At 39.9% G+C, this 25,985-nt stretch overlaps 13 protein-coding genes across 13 annotated transcripts; 3 read left to right on the forward strand and 10 right to left on the reverse strand. All coding sequences in view use genetic code 12, as the record gives it.

Annotated features, from left to right (window-relative positions):
- Positions 1 to 38: 38 nt before the first annotated feature.
- KGF57_001078 (uncharacterized protein) lies at positions 39 to 848 on the reverse strand (the record flags this gene model as incomplete). Its single annotated transcript, XM_051750247.1, has 1 exon — positions 39 to 848. One exon carries the CDS (start codon positions 846 to 848, stop codon positions 39 to 41), a length of 810 nt encoding a protein of 269 aa, XP_051610412.1.
- A 312-nt stretch (positions 849 to 1,160) lies between these two features.
- Positions 1,161 to 2,969, reverse strand: CDC23 (anaphase promoting complex subunit; the record flags this gene model as incomplete). Its single annotated transcript, XM_051750248.1, has 1 exon — positions 1,161 to 2,969. One exon carries the CDS (start codon positions 2,967 to 2,969, stop codon positions 1,161 to 1,163), a length of 1,809 nt encoding a protein of 602 aa, XP_051610413.1.
- A 149-nt stretch (positions 2,970 to 3,118) lies between these two features.
- Positions 3,119 to 4,234, forward strand: KGF57_001080 (uncharacterized protein; the record flags this gene model as incomplete). Its single annotated transcript, XM_051750250.1, has 1 exon — positions 3,119 to 4,234. The coding sequence occupies one exon, from the start codon at positions 3,119 to 3,121 to the stop codon at positions 4,232 to 4,234; it is 1,116 nt and encodes a 371-aa protein (XP_051610414.1).
- A 78-nt stretch (positions 4,235 to 4,312) lies between these two features.
- Positions 4,313 to 4,741, reverse strand: KGF57_001081 (mitochondrial pyruvate carrier; the record flags this gene model as incomplete). The annotated part of the gene is made up of 1 exon (XM_051750251.1): positions 4,313 to 4,741. One exon carries the CDS (start codon positions 4,739 to 4,741, stop codon positions 4,313 to 4,315), a length of 429 nt encoding a protein of 142 aa, XP_051610415.1.
- Positions 4,742 to 5,118: 377 nt separating this feature from the next.
- Positions 5,119 to 9,684, reverse strand: KGF57_001082 (ATP-binding cassette bilirubin transporter; the record flags this gene model as incomplete). Its single annotated transcript, XM_051750252.1, has 1 exon — positions 5,119 to 9,684. The coding sequence occupies one exon, from the start codon at positions 9,682 to 9,684 to the stop codon at positions 5,119 to 5,121; it is 4,566 nt and encodes a 1,521-aa protein (XP_051610416.1).
- Positions 9,685 to 11,041: 1,357 nt separating this feature from the next.
- RPS20 (40S ribosomal protein uS10) lies at positions 11,042 to 11,401 on the reverse strand (the record flags this gene model as incomplete). The annotated part of the gene is made up of 1 exon (XM_051750253.1): positions 11,042 to 11,401. One exon carries the CDS (start codon positions 11,399 to 11,401, stop codon positions 11,042 to 11,044), a length of 360 nt encoding a protein of 119 aa, XP_051610417.1.
- An 853-nt stretch (positions 11,402 to 12,254) lies between these two features.
- On the reverse strand, positions 12,255 to 13,139 carry KGF57_001084 (uncharacterized protein; the record flags this gene model as incomplete). Its single annotated transcript, XM_051750254.1, has 1 exon — positions 12,255 to 13,139. One exon carries the CDS (start codon positions 13,137 to 13,139, stop codon positions 12,255 to 12,257), a length of 885 nt encoding a protein of 294 aa, XP_051610418.1.
- Positions 13,140 to 13,405: 266 nt separating this feature from the next.
- On the forward strand, positions 13,406 to 16,255 carry DCP2 (decapping enzyme complex catalytic subunit; the record flags this gene model as incomplete). Its single annotated transcript, XM_051750255.1, has 1 exon — positions 13,406 to 16,255. One exon carries the CDS (start codon positions 13,406 to 13,408, stop codon positions 16,253 to 16,255), a length of 2,850 nt encoding a protein of 949 aa, XP_051610419.1.
- A 50-nt stretch (positions 16,256 to 16,305) lies between these two features.
- KGF57_001086 (uncharacterized protein) lies at positions 16,306 to 17,538 on the reverse strand (the record flags this gene model as incomplete). Its single annotated transcript, XM_051750256.1, has 1 exon — positions 16,306 to 17,538. One exon carries the CDS (start codon positions 17,536 to 17,538, stop codon positions 16,306 to 16,308), a length of 1,233 nt encoding a protein of 410 aa, XP_051610420.1.
- Positions 17,539 to 17,756: 218 nt separating this feature from the next.
- On the forward strand, positions 17,757 to 19,085 carry RIO2 (protein kinase; the record flags this gene model as incomplete). The annotated part of the gene is made up of 1 exon (XM_051750257.1): positions 17,757 to 19,085. One exon carries the CDS (start codon positions 17,757 to 17,759, stop codon positions 19,083 to 19,085), a length of 1,329 nt encoding a protein of 442 aa, XP_051610421.1.
- Positions 19,086 to 19,244: 159 nt separating this feature from the next.
- Positions 19,245 to 21,086, reverse strand: SSB1 (Hsp70 family ATPase; the record flags this gene model as incomplete). Its single annotated transcript, XM_051750258.1, has 1 exon — positions 19,245 to 21,086. One exon carries the CDS (start codon positions 21,084 to 21,086, stop codon positions 19,245 to 19,247), a length of 1,842 nt encoding a protein of 613 aa, XP_051610422.1.
- Positions 21,087 to 21,454: 368 nt separating this feature from the next.
- KGF57_001089 (uncharacterized protein) lies at positions 21,455 to 22,327 on the reverse strand (the record flags this gene model as incomplete). The annotated part of the gene is made up of 1 exon (XM_051750259.1): positions 21,455 to 22,327. The coding sequence occupies one exon, from the start codon at positions 22,325 to 22,327 to the stop codon at positions 21,455 to 21,457; it is 873 nt and encodes a 290-aa protein (XP_051610423.1).
- A 310-nt stretch (positions 22,328 to 22,637) lies between these two features.
- Positions 22,638 to 23,702, reverse strand: PTP1 (tyrosine protein phosphatase; the record flags this gene model as incomplete). The annotated part of the gene is made up of 1 exon (XM_051750261.1): positions 22,638 to 23,702. One exon carries the CDS (start codon positions 23,700 to 23,702, stop codon positions 22,638 to 22,640), a length of 1,065 nt encoding a protein of 354 aa, XP_051610424.1.
- Between the last annotated feature and the right edge of the window lie 2,283 nt (positions 23,703 to 25,985).

A 25,985-nucleotide genomic window follows, 5' to 3' on the forward strand; every position in this document is an offset into this window, starting at 1 on the left:
TGTATATATATATATATATATACGTGTATTTCATATTTTCACATCTTATGTCTCAACTCTCCCGAGCTCAATTTCTTGAACCTCTCTTTGGGCAATCCACTTGTCCAATTGGCAAGACCGACGTAACTTTCCTTTGAGTTTGCTTTTGAAATTTCTGGCTTAAATGTAGCCTTGAGTAGCTTTTTGATTCCAAAAATTGAATCTGCATGTAAGCTTTCCGTTGCAGTTTGCAACTCATCCAACACCGCTTTATTGAATTCCTCAGCTGAACTGAATTTTCCATCGTAAGCTTTGTTAATGAGTCCTGATTTCAACATATCTTCACCCGATATACGTTTGGATAAAAGCAAAGCTTCGGATGCTTTCGACCAACCTAACCTCATAGGCAACGTGGCCGACGCTCCACCTTCAGCAACAATGCCAATATTTGAAAACGGTGCAAGTAAATAAGTTTTAGTTACATCATGTACATAAACCAAATCGCACAACATGACTAACGATGCCGACAATCCAACAGCAAACCCGTTCAATGCCACAGCTAAAATCTTTTTATGATCCATGATGGTTTGTGTCAAATGATGCTGCATCATGAACGATAATTGCAACCATGTCTCAAAGGCGGTGTCCTGCTCACCAACAAATTTTGAATCAGCACCTGCTGAAAACGCTCTTCCGGTTGATTGGATGAGAGTAATTGTGGTACTTTTCTCATCGTTGGCTCTGGCTATGAGTCTCGCCAAAACATTATACTGAGGTATCGGAAATGAATTGAGCTTTCTTGGGTTATTAAACGTGATGACGGCCGCATTTCCAATGACTTCGTAAGAGAAGAATTCTTGTTTCGACATTGGTTGTTGAGAGAGTGGTGGTTGAACTCCATTAATCAAAGGGCTGGTTTTCGCTTCCTTTTTTTTTTTTTTTTTTTTGCTTCTTCAACCCCATCAAATGTGGAGAAACGCGACCGGATATACTACGTGTGGGGTCAGGGGGAAGGGGGATTTACGAAGATCATCGGGGTACGAAATTGAGGAGTATTTATTGTGAAAACTCAGCATACAGTACGTCTAGCGGATATCTGGCTCATGGTTAAGATTTTTCTATTTTTATTTTTTTTTCTTTTTTTTGACATTTCCTTGTTTATGTCCCTTGCTTGGTGTTGGCTATTTCTTCATTCTATTTCTAGCGTCGCGTGCAATCGCCCTTGCTTCTTCCACATCATGTACATTACTGTTGTTCAAATCCTTGGCCAATTCATAAGCTTCTGGAAAGTTCCCAGTTTCCAATGCCTTTCTAGCTAGCCATAACCTAGCTTTTGACGTCTCATCACTCACACCCCATTCAGCTTCTTGTGCAAAACACAATCTCATATACTTGAGTGTGCTGCCAGCATTCCCCAACTTTTCCAGAAGTGTTGCTAAACGATAGCAAATATGCGGCTCAACCGCTTCCTCCAGGTCTTCCATATGGTGCAAATTGCCTTCAATAGAAGTAACGGTACTGTCGTTAAGGTATTGCCCGATTCCAGCGGTTGATAGTTTCCCAATAGACAAGGCCTTTTCAAACGATTTTATTGCATCCTCCAACTGATCTATCTTTTCGTAGCAGTTACCAATAGCTTGCCACATTCGCTTATCCAGTGGCTGCAAGTTTGTAGCTCTTTGGTAGTAATAGAGAGCATATAAATGCATATCCAAAACTTCGTATGCTTGTCCAAGCCCATACCAAGCGCGAAAGTCCTTGGGGTTTGTGTCAACAGCTCGTCTATACGATTCGATCGCTGCATGAGAGTTTTTCAACTCCACAAATTCGTGCCCCATGAGCGTCCAAGCACTTAGGCAATCTTTATTCAATATTAGTGCACGCTTGTAGTACATTATCGCCTTTTCATGCTCACTCTTCATCGAGTAGTAGTTAGCCAAAACGCAACAAGTTTCAGGTCGAAAGCGATCCACTTGTGACGCGTACTGTGCCAAGTAGGACAACTTTGATTTCTTTTCCATCACATATAACATATTTGAGTAGGTGTCCAAATCTTCTAATCTCGATGGGTCCTCTATTAAAATGTTATCAAATATAGACTCCGCTTGATAATAGTCCAAGTTGTGGTAAGCAATAAGAAACTGCTGAACCTTGATAAATGTAAAGTTTGGGAAAAGACCCAGTAAGTAATTTACCAATTCAAACAATCTATTCAGACTTTGATGCGATTCCTGTAGCACAACCATTTCAAAAAATTGGAACATAATGGTGCTGGCAAACAACTCGTTCTTCCTCTTTACCTTCTGGATAAAGCTTTGCGCCTCCTCATAAGTAACAAAAGAATCTATTAGCTCTCTCCAACACGACCAGTTATACGGGAAAAGTACCAATGACTGGTAAAAGTTTTTTTGGGCCATTTGTGGTTTCTTTTTCTTACGATAAATTATCCCATTCAAATAATAAAGGAATGGGGTTTCTCTGGTTGACAAGTACTCCTCCGATTCTGTTAAAATCCTGATATGTTTTGAATTGGCCTGGCCGTGATTGCCTCTCATTGGAATTTGGTCGTGACCAGTATAATCATTGGGATTGCCTCCACCACTTCCATCAATAAACTCTGCATCACCAGATCCAACGCTTATCACTCCATCACTATCTTCTGTGGCTCGTTTATCAATAGCTATCATTGTCGCGTACAAACGTAGAAATGTAGCATTCCCACTTTTACAACCTTCCAACACCTGAGCTGCCCTATCGAATTCTTTGCAGTGAAAATATGACTGGGCTAGTAGAACTTTGGGATAGTCGGCATAGTCATCTTCTTCTAGTAATTGAACAGGTGCAACTCCTCCCGTTAGCTCCAGCCTCGGCATCCCATTCAATGCTTCTGCGCACCATTTTGCAGACTGGTAAAGATTGAGGGCATTCAATCGATGTACCGCATTCAGCAATTGCGTGTTCAATTCGGCAGAGTCTACCTGATGTGCCATCTATGATGTTTGTATCGTGTGGTGGTGGGCTTGTTTTGGTGAAGTTCTGGTTGTAAAAGAAAGAAAAAAAAAAAAAACAAAAACACGTTAACAAAACCTCGTAGAAGAACGATTCGTAAGTATTACCAACACGTCAAGATATTAGTACGATGTCATCGGTTGAGCCTACAGAGAGAATAGAACTACTTCTGAGTAGTCTAGAGAGAAACCTTGACTCTTTCAATTCAGCTCACGGCCTCTTAAAGTTGAGTAAAGATCTTTTGCAAAATGAGAGCACATTAGATCCAACACAGGTCCGTTTAACAAAAAGGAATTACATCATGGACTCGTTCAAGTTGGATAAATCTCATAAAGAATATACGAACTGGGAAGACGAAACCAAACGTCAATTCATCAAGGGCGACATTGTTAATTACAATAAAGTTGAGGCAAAGGTAGCCAAGTCCAATCAAAAGTTGAACGAGACTAGTAAAACCTATGAAGTTCTAGCCAAGTCAATCCAAATACCCACTTTCACAGTAAGTATCAAGACTTTGGAGAAATATGGAAACGAGAAATTGCTAGATCTAGGGAGACTGTATGGTATGGCGAATTTGCAACTAGTGCAGTTGTTTTCGTTGAGTGCTGACAGTGGCGAGAAACTCTTTCCCGAGTTTTCAATTATAAAGGACTTGATCGACATTGAATACAGATTGAGAGTTGAAAAAAGGGTGCATTTGGAAATATTAACGCTGATGAAGAATAAAATTCAAACACAGAACAGAACCTGGTCAGTTAGAGATAATCAGTTGAAAGAATTCCTTGATATTAAGGTTAAGCAAGTTATTGATACCGTGGAAGAGGCACAAGCCGAGGATAACAAGGTGAGGGAGGAAGAAGAAGATGAAGAAGAAGATGAAGAAGAAGATGAAGAAGAAGACGAAGACGAAGACCGAGACGCAGACCGAGACGGAGAAGAGGTTGGGCGGCGCCACGACATAGACAGCGATGAGGAGAGTGACGGCGATGAAGTGGAGGTGAGGGGGAGTCCTGAACCCCCAACGGAGATTGAACAGGAGGAGGGAGAAGGCAACGATAAAGCAGGGGACGAAAGAAAGAATACACAAAACGGATCAAATGCGGACGCTCCTCCCAATGGACTTGATACAGCCGAGAATTATATTCACCCAAATTTTCAGAATTCCAATCTTGCGGGGAACTCTCAAACTGCCAAACAAACAGTAGAACCGGAGAACGACGAAGATGAGATGCTAATTGATTCATGAATATATATATTTGTATAATCGTTTATACGGCCTAATAAGCTCTATACAAAGGCATAAATAAAAAAATTGCGTCGCTTTCTACTTCTTCTCAACAAGTGCAGCGGCAGCTGCAGTGGCAGGTGCAGTCTGCTCCTTTTGCTTCGTTGGATCTCCATCGATAATATATTTGAACACTTGCATTGGAGAGTCACCCACGTCACGTCTGTAATTCACAATTCTGACCAATTGGTAACCAGCAACAGCGCCCAAGAAGAAATTGACTGAAGCCAACAATGGATTTCTTGGTTTGATGACGAATCCAGCCCATCTTGTCCATATAGCACCAGTAGCAAACAAGGCAATTTGTTGAGTACCACTCAACTTTTCGACGGGTCTTTGTAAATCATTAATACCGGCAATGACCAAAGCCCATTTGAAAACAGGTGCCCAAAAATGTACCGTCTTGGGACCAGTTTCGGAGTTTAAGAATCTAGTGAATTTTGAAGCATGTTGAGCTGTTGATGCCATTGTAAAGTATTTGTTTCTTTCCGAAATGAATATGAATATGTGTATAGATTGATGAAGGGGTGAGAGTCTTGTAAGATGCAATATGGTATGTGTTATATCTCTTCCTATTCTTGGTAGTTACTTCTTTTTTTTTTTATTTTTTTTTTATTTTTATTTTATTTTTTTATTTGACCTGTTGGTGGTGCTGTACAGTGTGTTGTGCTGGAGAATGATAAATGCGCTAAGAAGCTTTTTTGTTGGAGAAAGAAAGAGATTGCCGCCTTTGTATAATCTTCAATGCTCGCTACACGCTACTGCTTCATCTCTTTATTTTGCAACCTTTTACTAACTTTTAATATATAATTTCTATCATGTTGTTCACCACGTCTACCCACTTTCTATAAATACCCTCCTTGTTCGCATAATCCGTAAAATATTCCTCGCTTGGATTCAATTAGTTTGCTTGGCGTGTCGAATTCAACAACCTCTCCTTCATCCAAGGCTAGGATCCGATCACTGTCCATAACTGTCTCTAGTCTGTGAGCTATTGTCACTATCGTTTTATCCTTGAACTCCTTACGTATAGTTTCCTGTATGATTCTATCGGTCTCTACATCGACCGCTGCAGTGGCTTCGTCTAGCACGAGAACTTGCGACTCATTCATTTTCAACAATACCCTTGCAAGGGACATGAGCTGGCGTTGACCAGCTGAGAAATTTGAGCCCCCTTCATTAACTTTACACAATAGCTTGTTGCCATTGGAATGCGAAACATGCGTTTTGAGATCGTTCTTATCCGCGTCATCAACCTCATTAGAATTGAGCTGAGCAATATGATCCTTCAAATGGGCTAACTCCAACGCCCTCCAAATCTCATCATCGGTATAGTAATTGAATGGGTCCAAATTCTGTCTTATTGTTCCTTGAAACAATTGAGAATCCTGTGGAATAATGCTTAGGTGATGTCTCAACTCATGCAAGGAAATCGCACTAGTATTTATACCGTTTATATCAATGTTTCCTTCAACGGGCTCAATGATTCTAAAGATTGCCAAAGCAAGCGAGCTCTTTCCAGCACCCGTCCGACCAACGACCCCTACTTTGTCACCTTCAGCAATAGTCAAATTGACATTCTTCAAAACTAAATCAAGATTTTCTCTATACCTCGTAGAGTAGTCATTGAATTGAATGTTTCCACATTTGTACCAATCAAGGGGTGGCGTAAAAACTTGCTTTTGTTCATCTTCCTCAACCGGTAATTGTGTATATTCCAAACATCGTTCAACAGCAACAATACTAGTCTCCACTTCAGCCGATTGTCTAACCACTATCCTCAAGGAGCCCGTAACTTGTAATGCATATGTCATTAAAAACCCTGCCATGGAAGATGTCAATGGATGAGCAGTTTTGACACTCAAAATCAACATCGAAGAAGCAGACAATACTGCCAAACCACCCACAACTTGCAATCTGAAAAAAAGCCACCTATTGATCGATGTAAGCATATACTGAGATTTTAAATTGAAATCAACAACTTTGTTCATGATGAAATCAAATCTTTCATTTTGACCATATGCTCTGATAGTGTCCATCCCATTCAAACTCTCTCCCAAATGACCATATATGGGAGACCTCGACACACTCACCAACCTCTTTAATTCTCTCGAAATGGCAACGTAGTAAATTTCATAATATGCATATATGGCCCCCAAAATCAAAATCAGAATAAAATAAGCAGGAATGGCAAAGCTTACTACAACAAGGGTAAACACAGTGCGACTGATTTGCGAAATAAACGCCAGGAAAATCGAGGGGATTCCATCGTCGATCCTATTGATATCATTTGTAAACCGATTCATTATCCTCCCCACGGGTGTTCTTTCAAAGAATTCCATAGGTGCGCCAATGACCCTTGCTGCCATCTGGTTGTGGATCTTTCTCGACGCATTTATACCGAGCCACATTCTCATTATCAAGGACCTTCCAACAGTCATAAATGTGGCACCCACACCCAACGCCGCATAAACAAGAAGAAAGTTCCAAATATCTTTATTCTCCCCAGCTTCAGAATTTTCTTCGGTCCAGTGCTTTAACCAATAATTACTTCCTATGGAAAGAAGATTTGACATGATGATAAATCCAATCCACACGAATATGCCCCCAATTGAGCAAGCTTTGATGTAAGCGGTATAAACCTCCCATTTGACCTTTCCCTTTTGGCTTTGTTCTTGAGTCAGGCCGGACTTTAAATTGGGCAACAATTTTTGCAATGGATCCCAATGGAAGGACTCAATGCTGGCGCGTCTCAAAGTAGTAACTTTACCATTATTTTCCAACGTTTGAGAATCGGAATTTAACATTGGCACCAAAAGTGGCTCAAGCTCGCTTGATGGGGTTGAGGTTGTCCCTGACAGATTTTCTCCTGTATCTTTCCCAAAAGTTGTGATCAAGTTATAAATTTTTGGATGATTGTTTCGGTCCACTTCCAAGTAGGGAACTGACTCAACTATTTTCCCTTTTTCAATCATAGTAACACTATCTGAATACTTCAACACCAGGATCGAGTTGGTACACAAGATGATTGTTTTAGAGCCCAACAATCCATTTTTGGATAAGACTTGATCAATAATTTTCTTGCCTACATGGGAGTCCACTGCTGATAGGATATCATCCAACAAATATATGTCGGCTCTAGCATATACCGCTCTTGCAAGTGCTAGTCTCGCCTTTTGTCCACCTGACAAACTGACTCCCTTCTCTCCAACCTGCGTTTCATCTCCATCTGGCAATATCTTCAAATCCTGTTCCAACTGGCATGCTTCAATTGTCATCCTGTAGAATTCGGGCTCGAGTCTACATCCAAACAAAATATTCTCTTTAACAGAAGCATTCATGATCCAAGGGCTTTGAGCACAATAAGCTACCGATCCATGCACCTTGATTACAGGTTTACTCGACAACTCCCCCCTTATGCAAACCATTTGTCCGAGAAGTGCGTACAACAACGAGGTCTTTCCACTTCCGACTTTGCCAATGATACAAGACATACTCCCCTTCGGCACTTCTAAATTGACATCTTTCAATGCGTGAGATTCATCATCAAGCACTTCATCCGCTTCATCATCTTGATATTTGGGCCTTGTCCAATAAAAGGAAGCGTTCTTAATCTCCACTACTACATATTCATCAGAGTTATCTGCCAGCGGTGGCACTACTCTACTAATGGCTTTCAGATCCAACTCTTCATTGACCAAGAATTTGCGCACTCTAGCTAGAGCAACTTTCCCTTCAATATAAGAGTTGATTGTCTCGGAGAATTCCAATATCGGATTCGACACTAAACTCAACAACGTCAATGCTGGAAAGACAATATCTGACGTCAATGGTTTCTTTTGCGTCAAAACATACGAGCCAAAACAAAGCAAATTCATCAAGATCGGTATCAAAGACCAAACAAAATTTGATATCTGATTGTAAAAACGAACCTTGACCAAATTCTTCAACTCGTGATCGTTTCTGGCTTTTGACAATTTTCTCAACATTGGCTTCTCCCACGCAAAAAGCTTGATGCTTTTAATCGATGTTAAAATTTCGTTAATCACTCCCGTTCTTTCATCTTTTAGTTTCATTTGTTGCCTGTTCCAGTTCGTTATGTACTTGACCAATACTGCATTGATGGGTAAAGCCACGATTATTGCCACAAATCCAGCAAATGTTGATACTCCTAATAATGGCCACAAGGAGATCAATCCTAAAATGATGTCAAATGGGGCAATAATCAAGGTGCTTATATTTGTCATTGCATAAGATATTCGATTGATGTCAACCGACATCAAATTGATAATGTCCCCTGACGAGCTGCTCAATCGTGCTTCGCTTGACAATTTTAGTGTCTTCTTGTAGACCATCGACGTTAGCGAACTTCTTATGTTCAAAATATTCTCCAAATTTCTCAACATGTACTTGTTGTTCAAGGCATTTTGTGCCACTGTATTTGCAAATATCCCCACACAGATGAGCACTCCTCGTAGCAATGGCGGATTCTTGATGGTGAAAAATAAGATGAGGAACCTCAATAACTGTGGTCGAGTGAAGTTAAGTGCTCTAGCAGCTAGTTCGTACCCAAACGCAACAGAGAGACCTTTCCCAAAAGAATTAAACAAACTGGTGAGTAAGTTTCCATTATACCAATGCTTTTGTAAAATTGCAGTGGAATAAACTGTGGAGATTTCCTTTGGCGTATTTGGTAATTCGGTATTGGTGACAGTTTTGTTCTTGTAAGAATTGACGATCAATTCATTCATCCAGGTGAATGTTATACGTTGAAGCAAATTTGGCTGCTCCAATAAATCTTTGTGTCCTGTTATTTTGTACTCCTCGATCAAGTATTTGCTCGGTGACCATTTGAAATACTCCAATACAAATATATTGATGCTGTTGGCAATCACGGCGATTTCAACGAGCAGAATAGATTTCACCAGCTGAATGATCACCCAATCGGTGTAGTTGTCTTGAAAATACAAAGCACCTGCAAAAACGGTGAAGCATGGCCAGAACACAAGCAATATGTCTAGCTGTATCGGAGACTTCAAATTTTCCAATATATGCAAAGGTAAAATGACGCATAGCATTGCCAATGTGGTCAACCCGAATGCAATTATTTTCTGATCTGCCAACCTCTCATGTATGCTGACAAAACTGCTGATATAGGCAAACAAAATGACTTGAAGCAATACAGAAGCGACTCGCGTGTAATATGAAATTCCTACATTCGCAAGTTGGTAATTTGAATGATGGGGACTCGTCCACTGTCGCCAAAACGTGAAACCTCCCCAAATAAAAGTGAACATTGCAAAAATAGAAAGCATGGCTGTGAAAAAGCAGGGGTTGAAGGCATTTTCATTATTAGGGGCCATCGGCACCAAAACCGATCGCAACCCACAAGTCAACTCGGGGTAAGCCATTTGAAATTTTCTTTTCTTTCTTTTTTTTTTGGGGGAAGGGGGGGAGTATGCAAGTTGTGAGAGTGATGTTAGCACATAAAACAAAGTCTGATACTGGACCTTTAACAGAATCTGGATTGCAAAAGTGAGTCCTCCAACAATGACAATCGACTAAGCGGTTGGAACTGCCGTTAATATTGTAAGCTAAAGTTCGTGACTTCAGAAAATTTATTTTTTGCCGCTTATCGATGCTACCAATTTCTCTTTCTTTCTTTCTCTCTGTCTATCTGACTGCAAACTTTGCGTTTGTGTCAATAGCGTTCATTCAGCATGCTTTCACCCCTATGCTTTTATCTCAATTCTTCATCTGTCATTAAAAAATGGATGGTTAGTGTGGTCATTAATCAGCTTTTATTTTTTCATAGTGATATATATATATTTCTATTGCAGGAAAAAACTTCCAGACTTGACGGAGGATTCAAAAGTAATGTTTTAGCTACAAATTAAACAATAGAAAGTAAGTAAATACAAGTAGTCAAGATATTGCACTTGGCTGTTGTTAGTAAAACCTTTATTAATTCAAGTATAGTAATGTGCATTGTCATTAGTATAGTTTCTATTATCACAATGTAAGCATCTCTAGAAGAATTAGTTCAAGCAAATTTGGCTACCATTTTTGCATTTATTACCCAATTTTTTGTATTTTTGTTTGTTTGTTTGTTTATCTGAAAGTGATTTGTGAGAAGTGTGGGGACTGCTTTCGAGGTTGTCAGTTAAGAAAGGAAGGATACTCAGTCGTTCGGTGGACTGCTGGTGTCAATGGTTCCAATCCTTTGCTATTTAGCATGTTTTTATATGTTTCATAATTGACATCTACGTCCCAATATTCCTCTCACATTGCGCGCATCTTTTCTTCTGACAGTTCTTTCTTGAATGGTGGAGATGTTGGCGGTGGCAATGTTGAACGTGTTGAGATTTAGTGAAGGCATGTTCGTAATTTCCTATGATTCACCAGGAAATGAGTACTCTCTCGATACTACCCAATGTAGCAAAACTCTCCTTTATCTTTAATTATCGTCTACAACAATGCTTTAACCTAGATTAAAAGTTTCATTAAAATATACAAACTGTTGTACTATTTTCAATTTTGATGTTTTGACGTCCCAATATTTTTAAAAAAAAAGAACAAAAAAACCCTCCCATTCACTCGAGACACTTCTATCAGACGCTGATAATGCGTCTTCAACGTCAGTATATGGTTAGTATACGGCGCATCTAGAGGGCCAGATAGCAAATGCACTCTCAATTTTCACAACATGTTTAAACAATCCTCTCAGCAAATACGGTATAATCAAAATATCAAAGATGGAAATCTCGCTTAAGCAGCAATGGTAACTTCAACATCTACACCTGGTTCAATAGTGATTTGAGTAATCTTCTTGACGGTGGCAGCTGGAGCTTGTAAATCGATGACTCTCTTGTGAATTCTCATTTCGTAAGCATCCCAAGTCTTAGAACCTTCACCATTTGGAGCTTTTCTGGTGGTGATCTTCAAAACCTTAGTTGGCATTCTAACTGGTCCTTTCTTAACGATGTTGCTTTGAGAAGCGTTCTTGATGATGTTGGCAGAAACATTTTCCAATTGCTTAACCTTGGTAGAGGTCAAGGTGATTCTGATTTTGTGGATTTGTTGTTCTGGTTCTTGTTCTAACTTTTCCTTGTTGATTGGGGCAGACATCTTGACGTGGTTACTAGTAGTTGACGTTGTTAAAGAAGCAAGAGCAGGACGTATTCTGCGATTTATTGAAACCTGAAAAAAAAAAATGCATCACCAAAGCGAGCGAGAGACAACAGCGCGAAAGTATTTTGTGTAACATAATACTACTTACATAATTTGTTAGGGCTTTAGCCCTACTGGTTTCGAATGTAATGCTTGACTTTGAATCTAGCATATAGAGGTTAATAGTCGTGAGGGTAGGGTGGTGCAGGAAGACGATAGATGGGTCAGAGTTTTGTTTGGGAGGAGACAGTGGCTCCACGGTCGATGTAAGTGGGAGCCAACGTGTGAGCTCCACATGCCAAGACTACAAACGTACAGCTTCCCTTAACTAAAAGCTGCTACACTTCTTGAGAAAAGGCTGCCATCAATTAAGTCCACTCTACAGAGACGTAGGTATCCCGTTGCTGTACTATTGTTGGCACTAGTGGCAAAGTTAGTATTCAAATTTTGTTATTAAGTCGACACTCAAATCAGATATCAATTATATTGGTTTTCTCCATAAGTTTTGTTTTTGGATTGTCAGAGAGATTCCCAATTGAAGTAATTCATCATTTTGAAAAGAGATCTAACATACTTGTTTGTTGCCACTGATTTGAAGTGTAAAAGTTTGAGGTTTAATGAAATGAGAAGAGGTGAACGAGAGAGAGAGAGAGAAAGAGAGAGAATTTGGCGAGATTCGATGATCTACTATCGTCACTGACAGCTACCATGTGATCTTGTGTTTTGCAGCTACGCCATCATACTGCCAGAAACACCATTTTCATGCAAGTCGGAGCGTCTTTATATCTATTTACATTAGTTGCATTCTGCACTATACTCTTTTTACTTTCTGAGTAGCTTCTTTTTCCAATCCTTTGACAACTTTCCACATTAATTGAAGATCTTCCGGAGTGGAATAGCCGCTTGTTGCCCATCTTATTTTACCAAAAGAATCAATGATATATATGTAACCCGTACATTGATTATCGCAATGCAATTGCTCTCTTATTTCTGGTGCTAATATGTGTAATGGTAAGATGAAATAGTTCTGATAACGCTCGGGAGATATCATCTTTCTCAAGTTGGATAATGATAAATTTAAAACAAAACCTTTGATCCAACTGGAAGGCATATTAATATCAATTATTTGGAAATTAGGAAACTTTTCTACAAAGCTCTTGTAGTTTGTGCTGTAATAGTCCTCGTTGTCTACCTTAAAGTATGATCTCGAACATTGCTCGCCGATTACCGTGGAATATAACCTCACTATGCTGTATTTATTGTTGAGCACATCATATAGACTGTTCAGTTCCCCTGTTAAAGTTTTTGCAATAAAGTCAGGAAAGTAAAGTGATTTATCTTGTTTGAACCACGATATGGGAGGCTTAAATATTTTGCCTTTAGTGTTTTGAAACGACTTCATATCGTAAATTGGAGAGTGCTTCAAATCAAAATCGAGGTTCTTCTGCCTTCTTTCTTTAGCTTGAGCACCAAATAGTTCTCCTACAATGTTCGAAAAGGAGTAGGTATCGGACAATTTGTGGTTTAGCAAAACTGGCTTAGTCAACCCAAGGGGTCGCGTGACGTTGTAGGAATCCTCTTGCGCTGGTTTGGACACCTCTTTTATCGTATCCACAAATCGAGGTTGTGACCTTTGCTGAAGAAGGTGAGCTGATGTGCTCAATTGTCTTGTAATAAGCCTAGGACAACTACTCATTTTGTGGTGGAGGGGAGAGGAGGGGGGGGGAGGGGGTATTGCCTAAGCTCTTTTTTTTTTTTGCTAACGGATGTATTGTAAAACCTCGTGTGTTCTCATGGTGTAGTTGTTTGGAACGACAAAAAATGGGCGACAAAATTTTTTGACTGTTGGTTGAGTTCAAAGAAATCATATTGCCCTTAAGTGACCCCACCCTTACACTCAAACCGACCGCGAAATTGCACATAAAGGAAGAATCTTTATAAATCATAGCATAGCATATTACCATGTCGATACAGCTAAGAGATGGCTTGCTCGACCAGCTGTTGGACCGCGTACTTGAAGACCTTTTAGTAAGATTCGTTGTCAATGTACCTGAAGAAGACTTGTCTTCGATAGAGAGAATATTTTTTCAAGTGGAGGAGGCCCATTGGTTCTATTTGGACTATGTACGTCAATTGGACCCTAGCCTACCTTCTATGAAAATGAAAGCTTTTGCTTCGAAGCTTTTAGAGAAATGCCCTTTGATTTGGAAATGGGGAGATCCATCCGATGCGTTGGCAAGATTCGGCAAATACAAGAGCACGATCCCGGTTAGGGGTGTGGCTTTATTCAACAAGGAATTAACAAAGGTGTTGTTGGTGAAAGGGACGGAATCAAATGCATGGTCATTTCCCAGAGGGAAAATTTCGAAAGATGAAAGCGACGTCGATTGTGCAGTGAGAGAGGCCGAAGAGGAAATTGGGTTTAATTGCTCAGAATTGATAGACAAGAACGATTATGTTGAAAGGACAATCAGGGGCAAGAATTACAAGATCTTTCTCGTGAAAAACGTATCCGAAGACATCCAATTTGAGCCTGTGTCAAAATATGAAATTGCCCAGATAAAATGGTTTGATATCAAGTCCGTCCAAAAGAAGGTGAAGTCCAATCCAAATAATTTCTTCATAGTGGCAACAATTATCAAGCCTGTGATGAAATGGATAAGCAAGAACAAGGGTGTGATGAGCGAAGAGGATCTCATGCAACAAGCTGAAATCAAGTTGAAGAAATTGATGGGTTTGAACAAACGTAAAGAGAATGTGGATGCCGGGCGGGAGTTGCTTAACATATTGCAGAGTGCAAAACCTACATCGCAAGTCGCAAATAATCATGATGAGTCAGCAAACAAACAAGCCGACAACTCTGGTGTTACTCCAATGGTTAATGTTCAGCTTCCACCTCACCTTCAACATCAACTTCCGTTTTTCACTGGTGGTGCATACCCCAATATTCCTTTTTACATGCAACCTCCGGCTAATGTTCCTGGACAACCGCCACATTTCCCCCATCCTGGGTTGTTACCTCCACATCAACAATACCATCAACAAATCCCACCTAATCCGGATAGTTTGACAAGACCTGCAACTCATTCAAAGGAACTATTATCTATCTTGACAACCAAAAATGAAAATAAAAGAGGTGAAGATGGTGGTGCAGCTAGAACCGGAAAGGCAGATTCTGGTAATCTCAGATCAAGAGCTCAGCAACTAATGAGTGTTTTCCCCAAACGTAAGGCACCCACAGAATCTAAGAACGACAAAACAGCTAGTGGTAATGGCGTTTCAAGAAGCGAAAGCCCAATAAGCAACAGATCGAGCCCCAGTCAGGAAATAGCTAAAACTAAACTTGAACTCGAGAGGATGGGATTGAACAAATCCGTACCAGCGGAGAAGGATATACCGAGGCCGTTGCTGCGTCAACAGCCATCCAATGAAATTGAGGAGTCCATTCGCTCCTCTTATCAACGCCAACCTGCTGTGGGACAAAAGATCAAATTACTCAAGAGATCGGACAATAAAGATTCAAAAGACCTTCTAAACCTTTTGAAGCCCAAAAATGATGGTACGAGACAGGATGATGCCTCAGATTCGCAACAAAATAAAGAAGTCGTCAACCAGTCACAAAAGGAAGCGCCTGTCGAAGAACATGATGCAAATGCGTCGTTACAAATCGAAAAACAACCTTCAGCCGATCGCGTAGCATCACAGCAATTACTTGGCTTTTTACACAGACAGACACCATCTAAAAGCCACGACGAGGCAAGCAATGAGAAAAGAGCCGGTACGATTGCTAATGTTTTGAACAAGGAAACACGCGATAATGACATCACACCTAGAGTGGTGTCGCCAACTAGAGATTTCCTCAGTTTACTCAAAAAGCCTAACACTACTGAGTCTCATGACTCCTTGAGTGTTGACTCGTCAACCTGGGCAAACAAGTCGCAACAGCAGCAAAACAAATCGCAGTCATCAGCCTCTGCCAACAAACTACTCAGCTTATTTGGAAGAAACCAACGTGATGGTGGCAAAGGTGGTATAAATCAAGATATCTGGAGCAGTCAAGACAAAGAACCAAGTATAACCTCACCCAATGCGTTGTCTAGCATTCAAAAATTTGACAGAGAAGTTGGTAGTAATCAGGCCACGTTGTCAAATACAGTTGCGTCTCCAGTTTCCGAAAATTGGGGACTGTCTCATCCTGAGTCCTATCAACAGCTGCAGCAAAGTCAACAGCCCGATATTTCAGCCAGTAGTGCATTGAGGGACATTTTACTAAAGAATAATGCCCAACAATCATCTCCTAGTTTGAGTGGTGTATATGATTCCACGAGTGGCAATGTTCTGCAAACCCCGCAAGATCAGACGCATCCTGCTCAGAAACTTCACCAGGAACCAAATAAGGTGGACAATTTTGATGATTTTGAAGATTTTGAAGACTTTGACAACTTTAACGCATTTAATGGGAAATACGTTTTCGACGATGATTCGCTTCCTAAAACTTTCACCAATTTTGATGTTGACAGTGACGATGAAGTTGTTGGTGGTGATAGTGAGCCAAAGCATACACAGCAGTCACATCAACCATACTACCCAAGTGGCACATTCCCACAGCATCAAAAACAACAGCAACAACGTCAACAACCACCAGGACAGCTAGACAGTCCAACAGGGGACAAGCAAGAGACAGTACATTTGGCAGAACCAAATTTCAATCTTTCTACATCCAGTCGATCGACCATTGGTCAACAGGACCAATCAAATAATCCAGGTAAAGGATTACTCGCATTATTGAACCGTGGGAAGTCGACTTCTTAATGATAGGTTCATATGGATTTAAGAGAGCCAATAACAAAAACAATATACATTTACAACTCGAAAAAGTCTCTGGCATTTGTTTTGAGTGCCCTTTTCTGTCTTTGTGGTTTCTCCTCTAAATCCGCTGCCCCATTTTCATAGGGCCACTCGGTGGGTGATATTTTCTCATAAACGAAAGTTGTTCTTTTTTTGATGCTATTCATCGCCCTGTTTCGGGATCTCCAAATATCTTCCATGTTGTATGTACTATCGTAAGACTCTTTTGCTATGAATATATCAAGAAGCGGGAGTTTATTCAATTGAGGGGAAACTGGTGAGTGGGGCAGAGTGGTGTCCGATCTGGTTAATGCATTCACGCTTAACCCCATTGGCATTGTTTGTACAATTTTCAATTTGCCCGGATCTAAGAGCCTCCAATGCCTATGCTTGATTTCAAAATCAAGTTCAATGTAAGCGAGTTTGCAACCTCGAAACAGAATTGCATTGAGAAACTTCAACACAGCTAGTGGTGTCACTTTTGTATTGGCCAATTTTATTAGCACTAACTGGTTGAGTTTGGTGCCGGTGGCAATACACGAGCCCAAATGATGTAAGAATATGACATCGATCTCCTGGTTGGACAAATCGAGACAAATCAAATTAGGTACGTTAAAAATCAGAAAGTATTCCTCTTTGCTCACCATTGGCATACGCGACATATCCAAAATGACACTCGCTCCAACTTTTGCCAACCCCTGGGTCATATCAGGTATAAGAACATTTGCGAATAAAGTCTCAATTCGATGTAGTCGATTCTGTGGTACTTGCGTAAACGCAATTGTCTCATCACGAACATTTGTGATGTGGGATTTATGACCCTTGAAATCGGTGAAATGACCAAAATGGCGTAGGAAAATGGTGTATACTTGAAGTGAGTCTTGGTTGGTGGCTAGAATCATTGTCCACACTTTTTTCCAAATCGACCACGGCAACGTTGTCATCAAGTCTGGGGTGATTTTGTGGGCTTGCGAGGCAATTGTTTCGGCACATATATGCACTAGAGTCCTTAATGGTTTTGTGGACTTCAGATGTTGTAGCTGGTTGGGTGTGACTTTACTCCATGGATATGACATTGTTGTTGTGATTTGAGTATCGATGAAGTTCAAATTCAGTTGCCCATGAGTAGCATATTTAGCTTCAAGAGGCTGTATATCCTTCTTGACAAACTTTTTAAACTTTTCCTGCCTCTTGCGCTTTCTGGTAAAGTTTTTTGACAGTGTGCTGTATCTTGATCTGTGCCTCATGGCCTGTTGCTGTATTCACTATTGAGGTTTTTGGGGTGAGAGAGTTTTTCTCTGATAAGTTGCAACTCCGTTTTGTGCTCACCCTCATTCCATCTCTCTCTCGAAAAATATTGCACTTTATCGGGATGAGCTTCTGAGCTTCCTCTTCTTCTTCTTCTTCTTCTTCTTCTTCTTCCTTTCCACAATAAACAAGTAACAACTAACATCGCGGAATTATCATGAAGTTGGACACTTCTCACATGAGGTATTTGACCTCGGACGATTTTAGAGTCTTACAAGCCGTGGAATTAGGTTCCAGAAATCATGAATTGGTCCCAACCCAAATGATCCATTCCATATCGGGTATGAAAGCACCATCAGGTACACAAAGAGCCATTGGAGATTTGGCCAAATTGAAACTTGTTGCCAGGTTACGTAATGCTACATACGACGGATTCAGGTTGACTTACAACGGGTATGACTATCTTGCCTTGAAATCAATGTTGAATCGAAATACGTTGTACTCAGTGGGCTCAACCATTGGTGTTGGAAAGGAGTCAGATATATACTCGGTCAGTGATCCTGCAGGTGTGCAAAAAGTATTGAAAATCCATCGTCTTGGTCGAACCTCTTTCAAAACGGTGAAGAACAATCGTGATTATTTGAAAAATAGACATACTTCAAATTGGATGTACTTGTCACGATTGGCAGCAGCAAAAGAGTTTCAGTTTATGCAGATACTTTACGATAATGGATTCAACGTGCCCCAACCGTTTGATTACTCAAGGCATTGCGTTATGATGGAGTGGATAAAAGGTATACCAATGAAGCAGCTAAACATGAGCAACATTGGGAAATTAGATTACAAAAAATTGTACTCTGACCTCATGAGTTTTATTGTCAAGCTCGCCAATGCGGGTTTGATCCATTGTGACTTCAATGAGTTCAACATTATCATCAGAGACCCATCAGATGCCAATAAGAAAAGTGATTTTGTCGTGATTGATTTCCCCCAATGTGTATCTATTGAACATGTAGATGCAAAGTCATATTTCGAGAGAGATGTGCAGGGTATACGAGATTTTTTCAAGAAGAAATTCAAGTACCATCCAGAGCATGATCCAACCATGTTTGACACCGATGGGTATGGAGATGGGTACAAGTACGCTTATCCCAACTTTAAACGTGATGTGATTCGAGAAAAACTGTTGGATGTGGAAGTCGAAGCATCAGGGTATGCCAAAAAGAAGACAGGTAAGAAAGAAGTGAAGGACTTGGAGAAGGCTGTGATGGGAATGAGAATAACTACTGATGAGACGGATGAATTGTCGGAGATTGAAGATGATGCAGAGGAGCATGAGGGTGAAGACGAGGACGAATACGAGGATGAAGACGAGGATGAAGACGAGGACGCAGAGTTCGCTTATGACGAGGAGGATCTAGAATTTGGTGACAACAACAAAAGCAACACCCATGATGAGGAGAATGAAAAAATCATAGCTGCTATATCTGCTGGTGACAAAAACCTCAAGATGGATAAACTAGGCAACTATATACTTGATGAATAGAGTCGACGACACATTACACAACTGTGAATATTACTTATCCCTGCAATGTTTTGTATTTTACTAATTTTTTTTTTTATGGTTCTTCTTTTGAAACGTGAAAAAAAAAAAATGTACAGATTATAAAAGATTAACTACCCTTTTTTTATTTTTAAGATTTACTTAACGAGTAGCCATACCTTTAGTAACAGCTCTCTTCAAGGTCAATTCAGCCTTTCTATAGTCGTCAGCCGAAGAGTCTTCGATTTCCAAGGTTTGCAAAGCGTCAGACAAAGCAGCTTCAATCTTGTCCTTGGCGGATTTCTTCAATTTAGCGCTCAAGACTGGGTCAGTAACAGTGGATTCAACTGAAGCAACATAAGCTTCCAATTTTTGCTTTTGTTCGTGTCTCTTGGCGAAAGCATCATCGGATGACTTGAATTTTTCAGCATCGTTGATCATCTTTTCGATTTCTTCGGTGGACAATCTACCAATTGAGTTGGAGATGGTGATGTTGGCGGATCTACCAGTTGACTTCTCAACAGCGGTAACCTTCAAGATACCGTTAGCATCAACTTCAAAGATAGCTTCCAAAACTGGTTCACCAGCTTGCATTGGTGGGATGTTCTTCAAGTCGAATTCACCCAACAAGGTGTTTTCGGTACAGTTAACACGTTCACCTTGGTAAACTGGGAATTGCACAGTGGTTTGGTGGTCAGCAACAGTGGTGAAGGTTCTTCTCTTGATGGTTGGAACAGTGGTGTTTCTTGGAACAACTGGAGCAAAAACGTTACCTTGCATAGCAACACCGAGGGACAATGGAATAACATCCAACAACAACAAGTCCTTGGTTTCATCGTTGGTTGATTGACCAGTCAAGATAGCACCTTGAACAGCGGCACCGTAAGCAACAGCTTCATCTGGGTTGATGGATTTTTCCAATTGTTTACCGTCAAAGAAGTCGGACAACAATTTTTGAACTTTTGGAATTCTGGTTGAACCACCAACCAAGACAACTTCGTCAACTTGGGACTTGTTGACCTTAGCATCCTTCAAAACTTGTTCAACTGGTTCCAAAGTGGACTTGAACAAAGCAGCGTTGATGTCTTCGAATCTGGCTCTGGTGATGTTGGCAGAGAAATCTTCACCATCAAACAATGAGTCAATTTCAACAGTGGTTTGAGTACCAGAAGACAATGATCTCTTTGCTCTTTCACAAGCAGTTCTCAATCTTCTCAAAGCTCTAGCGTCACCAGAGATATCCTTACCGGACTTTCTCTTGAATTCGTTCTTAAAGTGTTCCAACAAGTTGGTGTCAAAATCTTGACCACCCAAGTGGGTGTCACCGGCAGTAGCTTTAACGGTGAAAACACCACCAGTAATATTCAACAAAGAAACATCGAAAGTACCACCACCCAAATCGAAAATCAAAACGTGTCTTTCTTTATCAGATTTACCAGCACCCAAACCGTAAGCAATGGCAGCAGCAGTTGGTTCGTTAATGATTCTCAAAACGTTCAAACCGGCAATGGCACCAGCATCCTTGGTAGCTTGTCTTTGAGCATCGTTGAAGTAAGCTGGGACAGTGATAACAGCTTTTTCAACCTTTTTACCAATTTTAGCTTCGGCAATTTCCTTCATCTTGGTCAAAACCATTGAGGAGATTTCTTGTGGGGAGAAGGTCTTGGTTTCATCCAAGTACTCAACTTCAATTTGAGGTTGTCCATTGACATCGATAACCTTGAATGGCCATGACTTGATATCCTTTTGGACGGATTCATCATCGAAAGCTCTACCAATCAAACGCTTAGCATCGAAAACAGTATTCTTTGGGTTCAAAGCAGCTTGATTCTTGGCAGCATCACCAATTAATCTTTCTTCACTAGTGAAAGCGACGAAAGAAGGAGTAACTCTGTTACCTTGTTCATTGGCAATAATTTCAACTGCTGAGTCGTATGTAGCAACACATGAGTAGGTAGTACCTAAATCGATACCAATAGCACCTTGGAAAACACCGTCAGCCATGATTATAGTGAAGTTATAAGTAGTAGTTAATATAAAAAAAAAAAACTAGGTGAAAGTTGAAAAAAAGAGAAGAGAAAGAAAATTTTATGGTTTTATTTAGGGGGGGAGGAGAATGAAAAACTTTTTTTTTTTTTTTTCTTTTGGCAGAAAGGGACGAAGAGAGAGTGAAAATTTTCAGAGTAACACAAAAAGAGAGTAAAAAATTTTTTTTTTTGATTTTTCAATGTGGTAGCGCTTTGCACATATTAGATAAGTCATTACGTAAATAACCTGCACTGGCTGTTAACCACAGTTTTAGTGGGCTAGTATTTTTTTTTTTTTTTTGCAACCACTATAAAAGAGACAGACTTTACAATAGCATTTTATATTCAAGAGGAACTAATGCTACTCCCTAAAGAAGCCAGTCTTTTCTCTCTCTCTCTCTCTCTCTCTAAGCAGTTATAAATCTCATTAATTGCAATATCAACATTTGGTTTCAATCCACTGATGCTTATTACCTGTTTGGTGTTATTCTTACTAATAAACCTCAAGCTATCGTCAATGCAATTTTCCAAAGGATTCCGATCAATATGAATCCAGCATTTCAGTTGTAGACGAATGGAATCCAACCTAGCTCCACCAGGTCCCAAAATTCGTTTAATCTGGTGCCGGTTGAAGGACAACGTTGTTGAAACCAGAGTCTTGGGTTGAGATGCATCTGTTTCAGCATCTGGCCCTCTACAACTACTTTCTGCTTGATATCTATCACGATTCGGAATCTCATCGGATGTTACCAATTGTGGTGTGTGAATGATGCTTTCGATTTTGTCACACGCAATCACTCGTTCCAACAATACGTCATTCACTTTAACTTTATGAATAGATATGATGCCATTGCTGAATGTACCACCTAGTTTGAAACACTGGGTGAGTGGTCCTCTAATTTGGATCTGATTATGCGTTGCAAATTGGATTTCCGCAAGCAATTGCAACACTTCGACTGCGTATTTGGATGTAAAGTTTAGATCCCAATATGGACACCCCATGTGCTTTTCAACAAAAAGATCGGCATTCAAGTTAGGCTGGCAGTTGAGACTCTTTGTTTCAATGAGCCTTTGAATGAACTTGGACAATACTGGTGTTGTGGCCAAGAGTGTTAGTGGTTGTGTGTTTCCGTTGCTATTTTTTTCCAACAATGCCAGGTTGATCTTGAACCGCAACTTCTGTGAAGATAATAATAAAGAGTTTATAGCCGACTCCATCGATATGTGCTCTGTTTTAAATCACTTTATTTCTTGAGAGTGTAAATGCCTCCTTTCTCAATTTTGGTGTAAAGATCCCTCTTTTTTTATTTTTTTATTTTTTTTTTTGGTTTTTTGCAACACAAATAGCACACGTCAACAAATTGGTCACCAAAATATCCACCGACAATGACCATAATGACTACAACTCCGATCCCATCGCATCATTAGTTATTACTATATTAAAACTCACGTATGTTAAATCTACTCGAAAATGTAATCCTCCTGTAAGCTCTCCATCGCACTCTTCCACTGACTAATCAAAACTTCTTTATTCGTAATATGCTTCCTTCGCCACATCATACAAAAACTGGTACTGGTAAACAGTCTGTACCATCATCATTCTTTGAGTCCTCAACTGAAACACGGCCTTGTAAACCAAATCCTTTGCACGATTTGTATCTAGAATAGCACGAAACTTGTCTCTATGACGAAACAAATGATCATACACCATGAACGTGCCTGAACGTCCAACGCCCGCTGAGCAGTGAATTATGGGAACTGGTTGATTTTCAAGTGACTCAGTGGTAGCTTGTTTGATTTCATCAATGTGTCGCGATAGATTAGCTAAAGGTGCAGTGGAGGGGGGAACTTTGGCATCGGCCCATCTATAGTAATAGAAATGATACACTTTTTTAGTCTTGATGCCTGATTTTAGTTCAAACTCAGTCAACAAGTAATCCTCGTTGGGGTCATATGTTTCATTGACGTTTTTCACGGTCAAGTCCTCCAATGCAATACCATCCTCGAGATTGTTCCGATTGAATGACCATGAATCGCCTAGTTCCGGCCAATATTTATCACATTTGGTCATGCCTTGTTCAATCAACGGTGTAACCATTGCGATAATAACAACATCGTTCCCCTGTTTCTCCAGCTCATTAAAACACATTGACCAGAAATGATTTCTTGTCGTTTCTAATGGACCTTGGCATGCAATGTATCGATTGATTAAAGTCTCGCCTTTGATTTGAAGCTTGATGTATGATGCATTTATATAGTCTGAATAGGTGGCCTCATTCTTGACGGGTAGTTTGACCCTAGTTTCGTTCCATGGCATAACATTGCTGTACCGGTTCCGATCCTTGTTTCTTCTCGATATTGCAGCCGTGAGTGACCAGATTGACTCCGTGGGGTTGTTTAAGCCTTCAACAATCCTATTTGCTTCAACTTCATTCAATTCATCAAATTTGTCACGTTGTTGTTGTGGAGTGATTGTGAGCAATGTAGGCAAATCGCCATCATCGCGCAGTCTCTTTGATTTGTGCAGATTATCGCCGTTTGTAGTGGTGCTTTTGTTGTTGAGACGTATGTTTGGCTTTTTGAATACATTCATTCTGGTGAATAGGAAGGGTGAAGCACCACTGATCAACTGCATCTCACTTATCCGTGACTATATTTTTTTTTTTTTGGCCGTGAAGGAGGAGGGGAATGAAGCGTGTGTGTGTGTGTGTGTGTCTTTTTCTTTTTCGCTTAGTTTTGTGTGTGGTTTTGCAATGCCGTGTGTTTTTGTCTACTCGTGATCCCCTTTCTCAGTCTTCAATGAACAACTGATTGTGCTAGATGTAACGGGTACTGTGTACAGCTTTGGTATCGATGTTGATCAAAGAAGAGGAAGAAGAGGATCAAAGAGTGTTTTCTTGAAGAAAGTTTTAAAAAGGGCAAATTTTTTTATGCAAGGAGACGATACTTTTTCTTCTTCTTTTTCTTTTTCTTTTTTTACATTTGCTAAAATATCCACGGGATTCGGCGGATCGCACAAATAAAGAACGTGTGTGTGCGTTTATGTTCCGACAATTTTGTTTGATCACATGAGTTGTGCAACATTTTATGCATCTGTGCATTGTGCATGGGGTTGTCTTTTTTTTTTTCTGGCGCAGCTGTGGTACTGAAGCTAACATGCATTAAGAAGGTAACATGTAATCATATATTGAATCTGTGGGCGGGTATTGAGCTTTCCCTTATCCGGTTTGCTTCCTTATGTACGGTGAAATAGTTCTATCGTTTTAGTCGTCATCATTTAACTGCAAAATCTGTACAGCTAATCCACTTACCTACAGAATCTTCAGTATCTGTATCAGCCAAAATTCTCCCTGCTCTTCTCTCTCCATGATGGCATGAACTCCGATTGGCATCTTGAAAAGAAAAAAAGTACAATCGTAAATGAACTGCAAACCTTTTCCAATTCTAACTAAAGGTGGGGAATCAGGTGAAGGCTCTGAACAGTATGGACTAAAAAAAATTTAATTGGTGGTTGCTGTAACGTTAATTTCACTTCCAGACCGCAGTACAAATTACTAGCTGCACATGATAAGAAAAAATTTACCGGCTGGCCATTCAGAAAAATTTGGAGAAAAATTCGCCTGGCTAGCTCAATCGGCTAGAGCGTGAGACTTTTAATCTCAAGGTTGCGGGTTCGAGTCCCGCGTCGGGCTGACTCTTTTTCTTTTTTGGTGAACAGATATGATCTTATTCTTCTTTTTTTTTTTTTTTTTTTGGAAGTGTTGAAGAGGTGATCTTGAATTGATGGCGTGGTAGTTGTCATGTCAGGGCTAAGCTATATAAAGAATAAGAAAAATTTTGTGCGTATGTTAGTTGAGATTTATTTGTTTTTGCATATGGTTGCAAAAAAAAAAACTAAGAAAAAAAAAGGATTGAAAATTATCCCGTCTCTGGTAACTTGAAGAAGAGGACATTGCGGTGGTCTTCGATTCTTGAAGTATCATTGTTGAGTTCATACATTTGAGAGGGTCATGATGAGTAGATATTGTCGCAAGTAAATGTGTCTGGAAATCGCAGTCTTGGTTCAAGTTTGGGATTGGTGGTGGTGATGGTTGGGGCCATCTCTTGTGGTGGTGGTGGTGGTGGTGTTTGACGACTTACTTCAACCAATAAGAGCAAGTGTAAATAAAATAAAGCAAAATAAACAATAGAGAACAAAAAAACAAAATAAATTAAAAAAAAAAAAAAACAAAATAAATTTTGAAATCTGGGGCAGAGAGAGAGAGAGAGAGAGAAGCTTCTAACATATCTATAATTTTATTTATTTGATCTACATAAAGAACAAACCACTTGTTTATAAGCGAAGGGTTTAACAAACACTTTCTTTATAGTTAATGTTTATTAACAAACATAGCAATGGCAGTAGTTCTCTTCTTTTTGGACAAGTAGTCTAGTTTGCCGTAAGATGCTTCTTTTGTGGATGTGTATTGTACATACGTTCATTGCATTCTATTGAAAAAGTGGGCAGTAGTGCACGTTGTACCAAAAAAAACGCGAACATTATTATAAATTTACAGTCTCTGATTGGTTGATTTCAGCCAAATTCAATGAACGGAACCGAACATGCATCTAACAATTCTGTAAACACAAAAACAGGTAAATGATCAGAAAAAAAAAAAATAAATACAACACAACGAGGAGAACAACGACATTTGATCTTTTTAACCTCGGTAATTAAAGTATATAGTGTTGGGAGATTAACTGATTGAGTAAGATGGAAGAGCTACGTAACATACTGGAGAGGACATAGACACACAAGATGATAACAATCTACGGAGTACAACAACATTGTGATCTAACTTATCTTTTACTCCTTAAGCATTTTATGTTTTTTTTT

This window comes from Candida theae, assembly GCF_024610275.1.
Source record: "Candida theae strain CBS 12239 chromosome Unknown scaffold31, whole genome shotgun sequence".
Taxonomy (NCBI): Eukaryota; Fungi; Ascomycota; class Pichiomycetes; order Serinales; family Debaryomycetaceae; genus Lodderomyces; species Lodderomyces theae.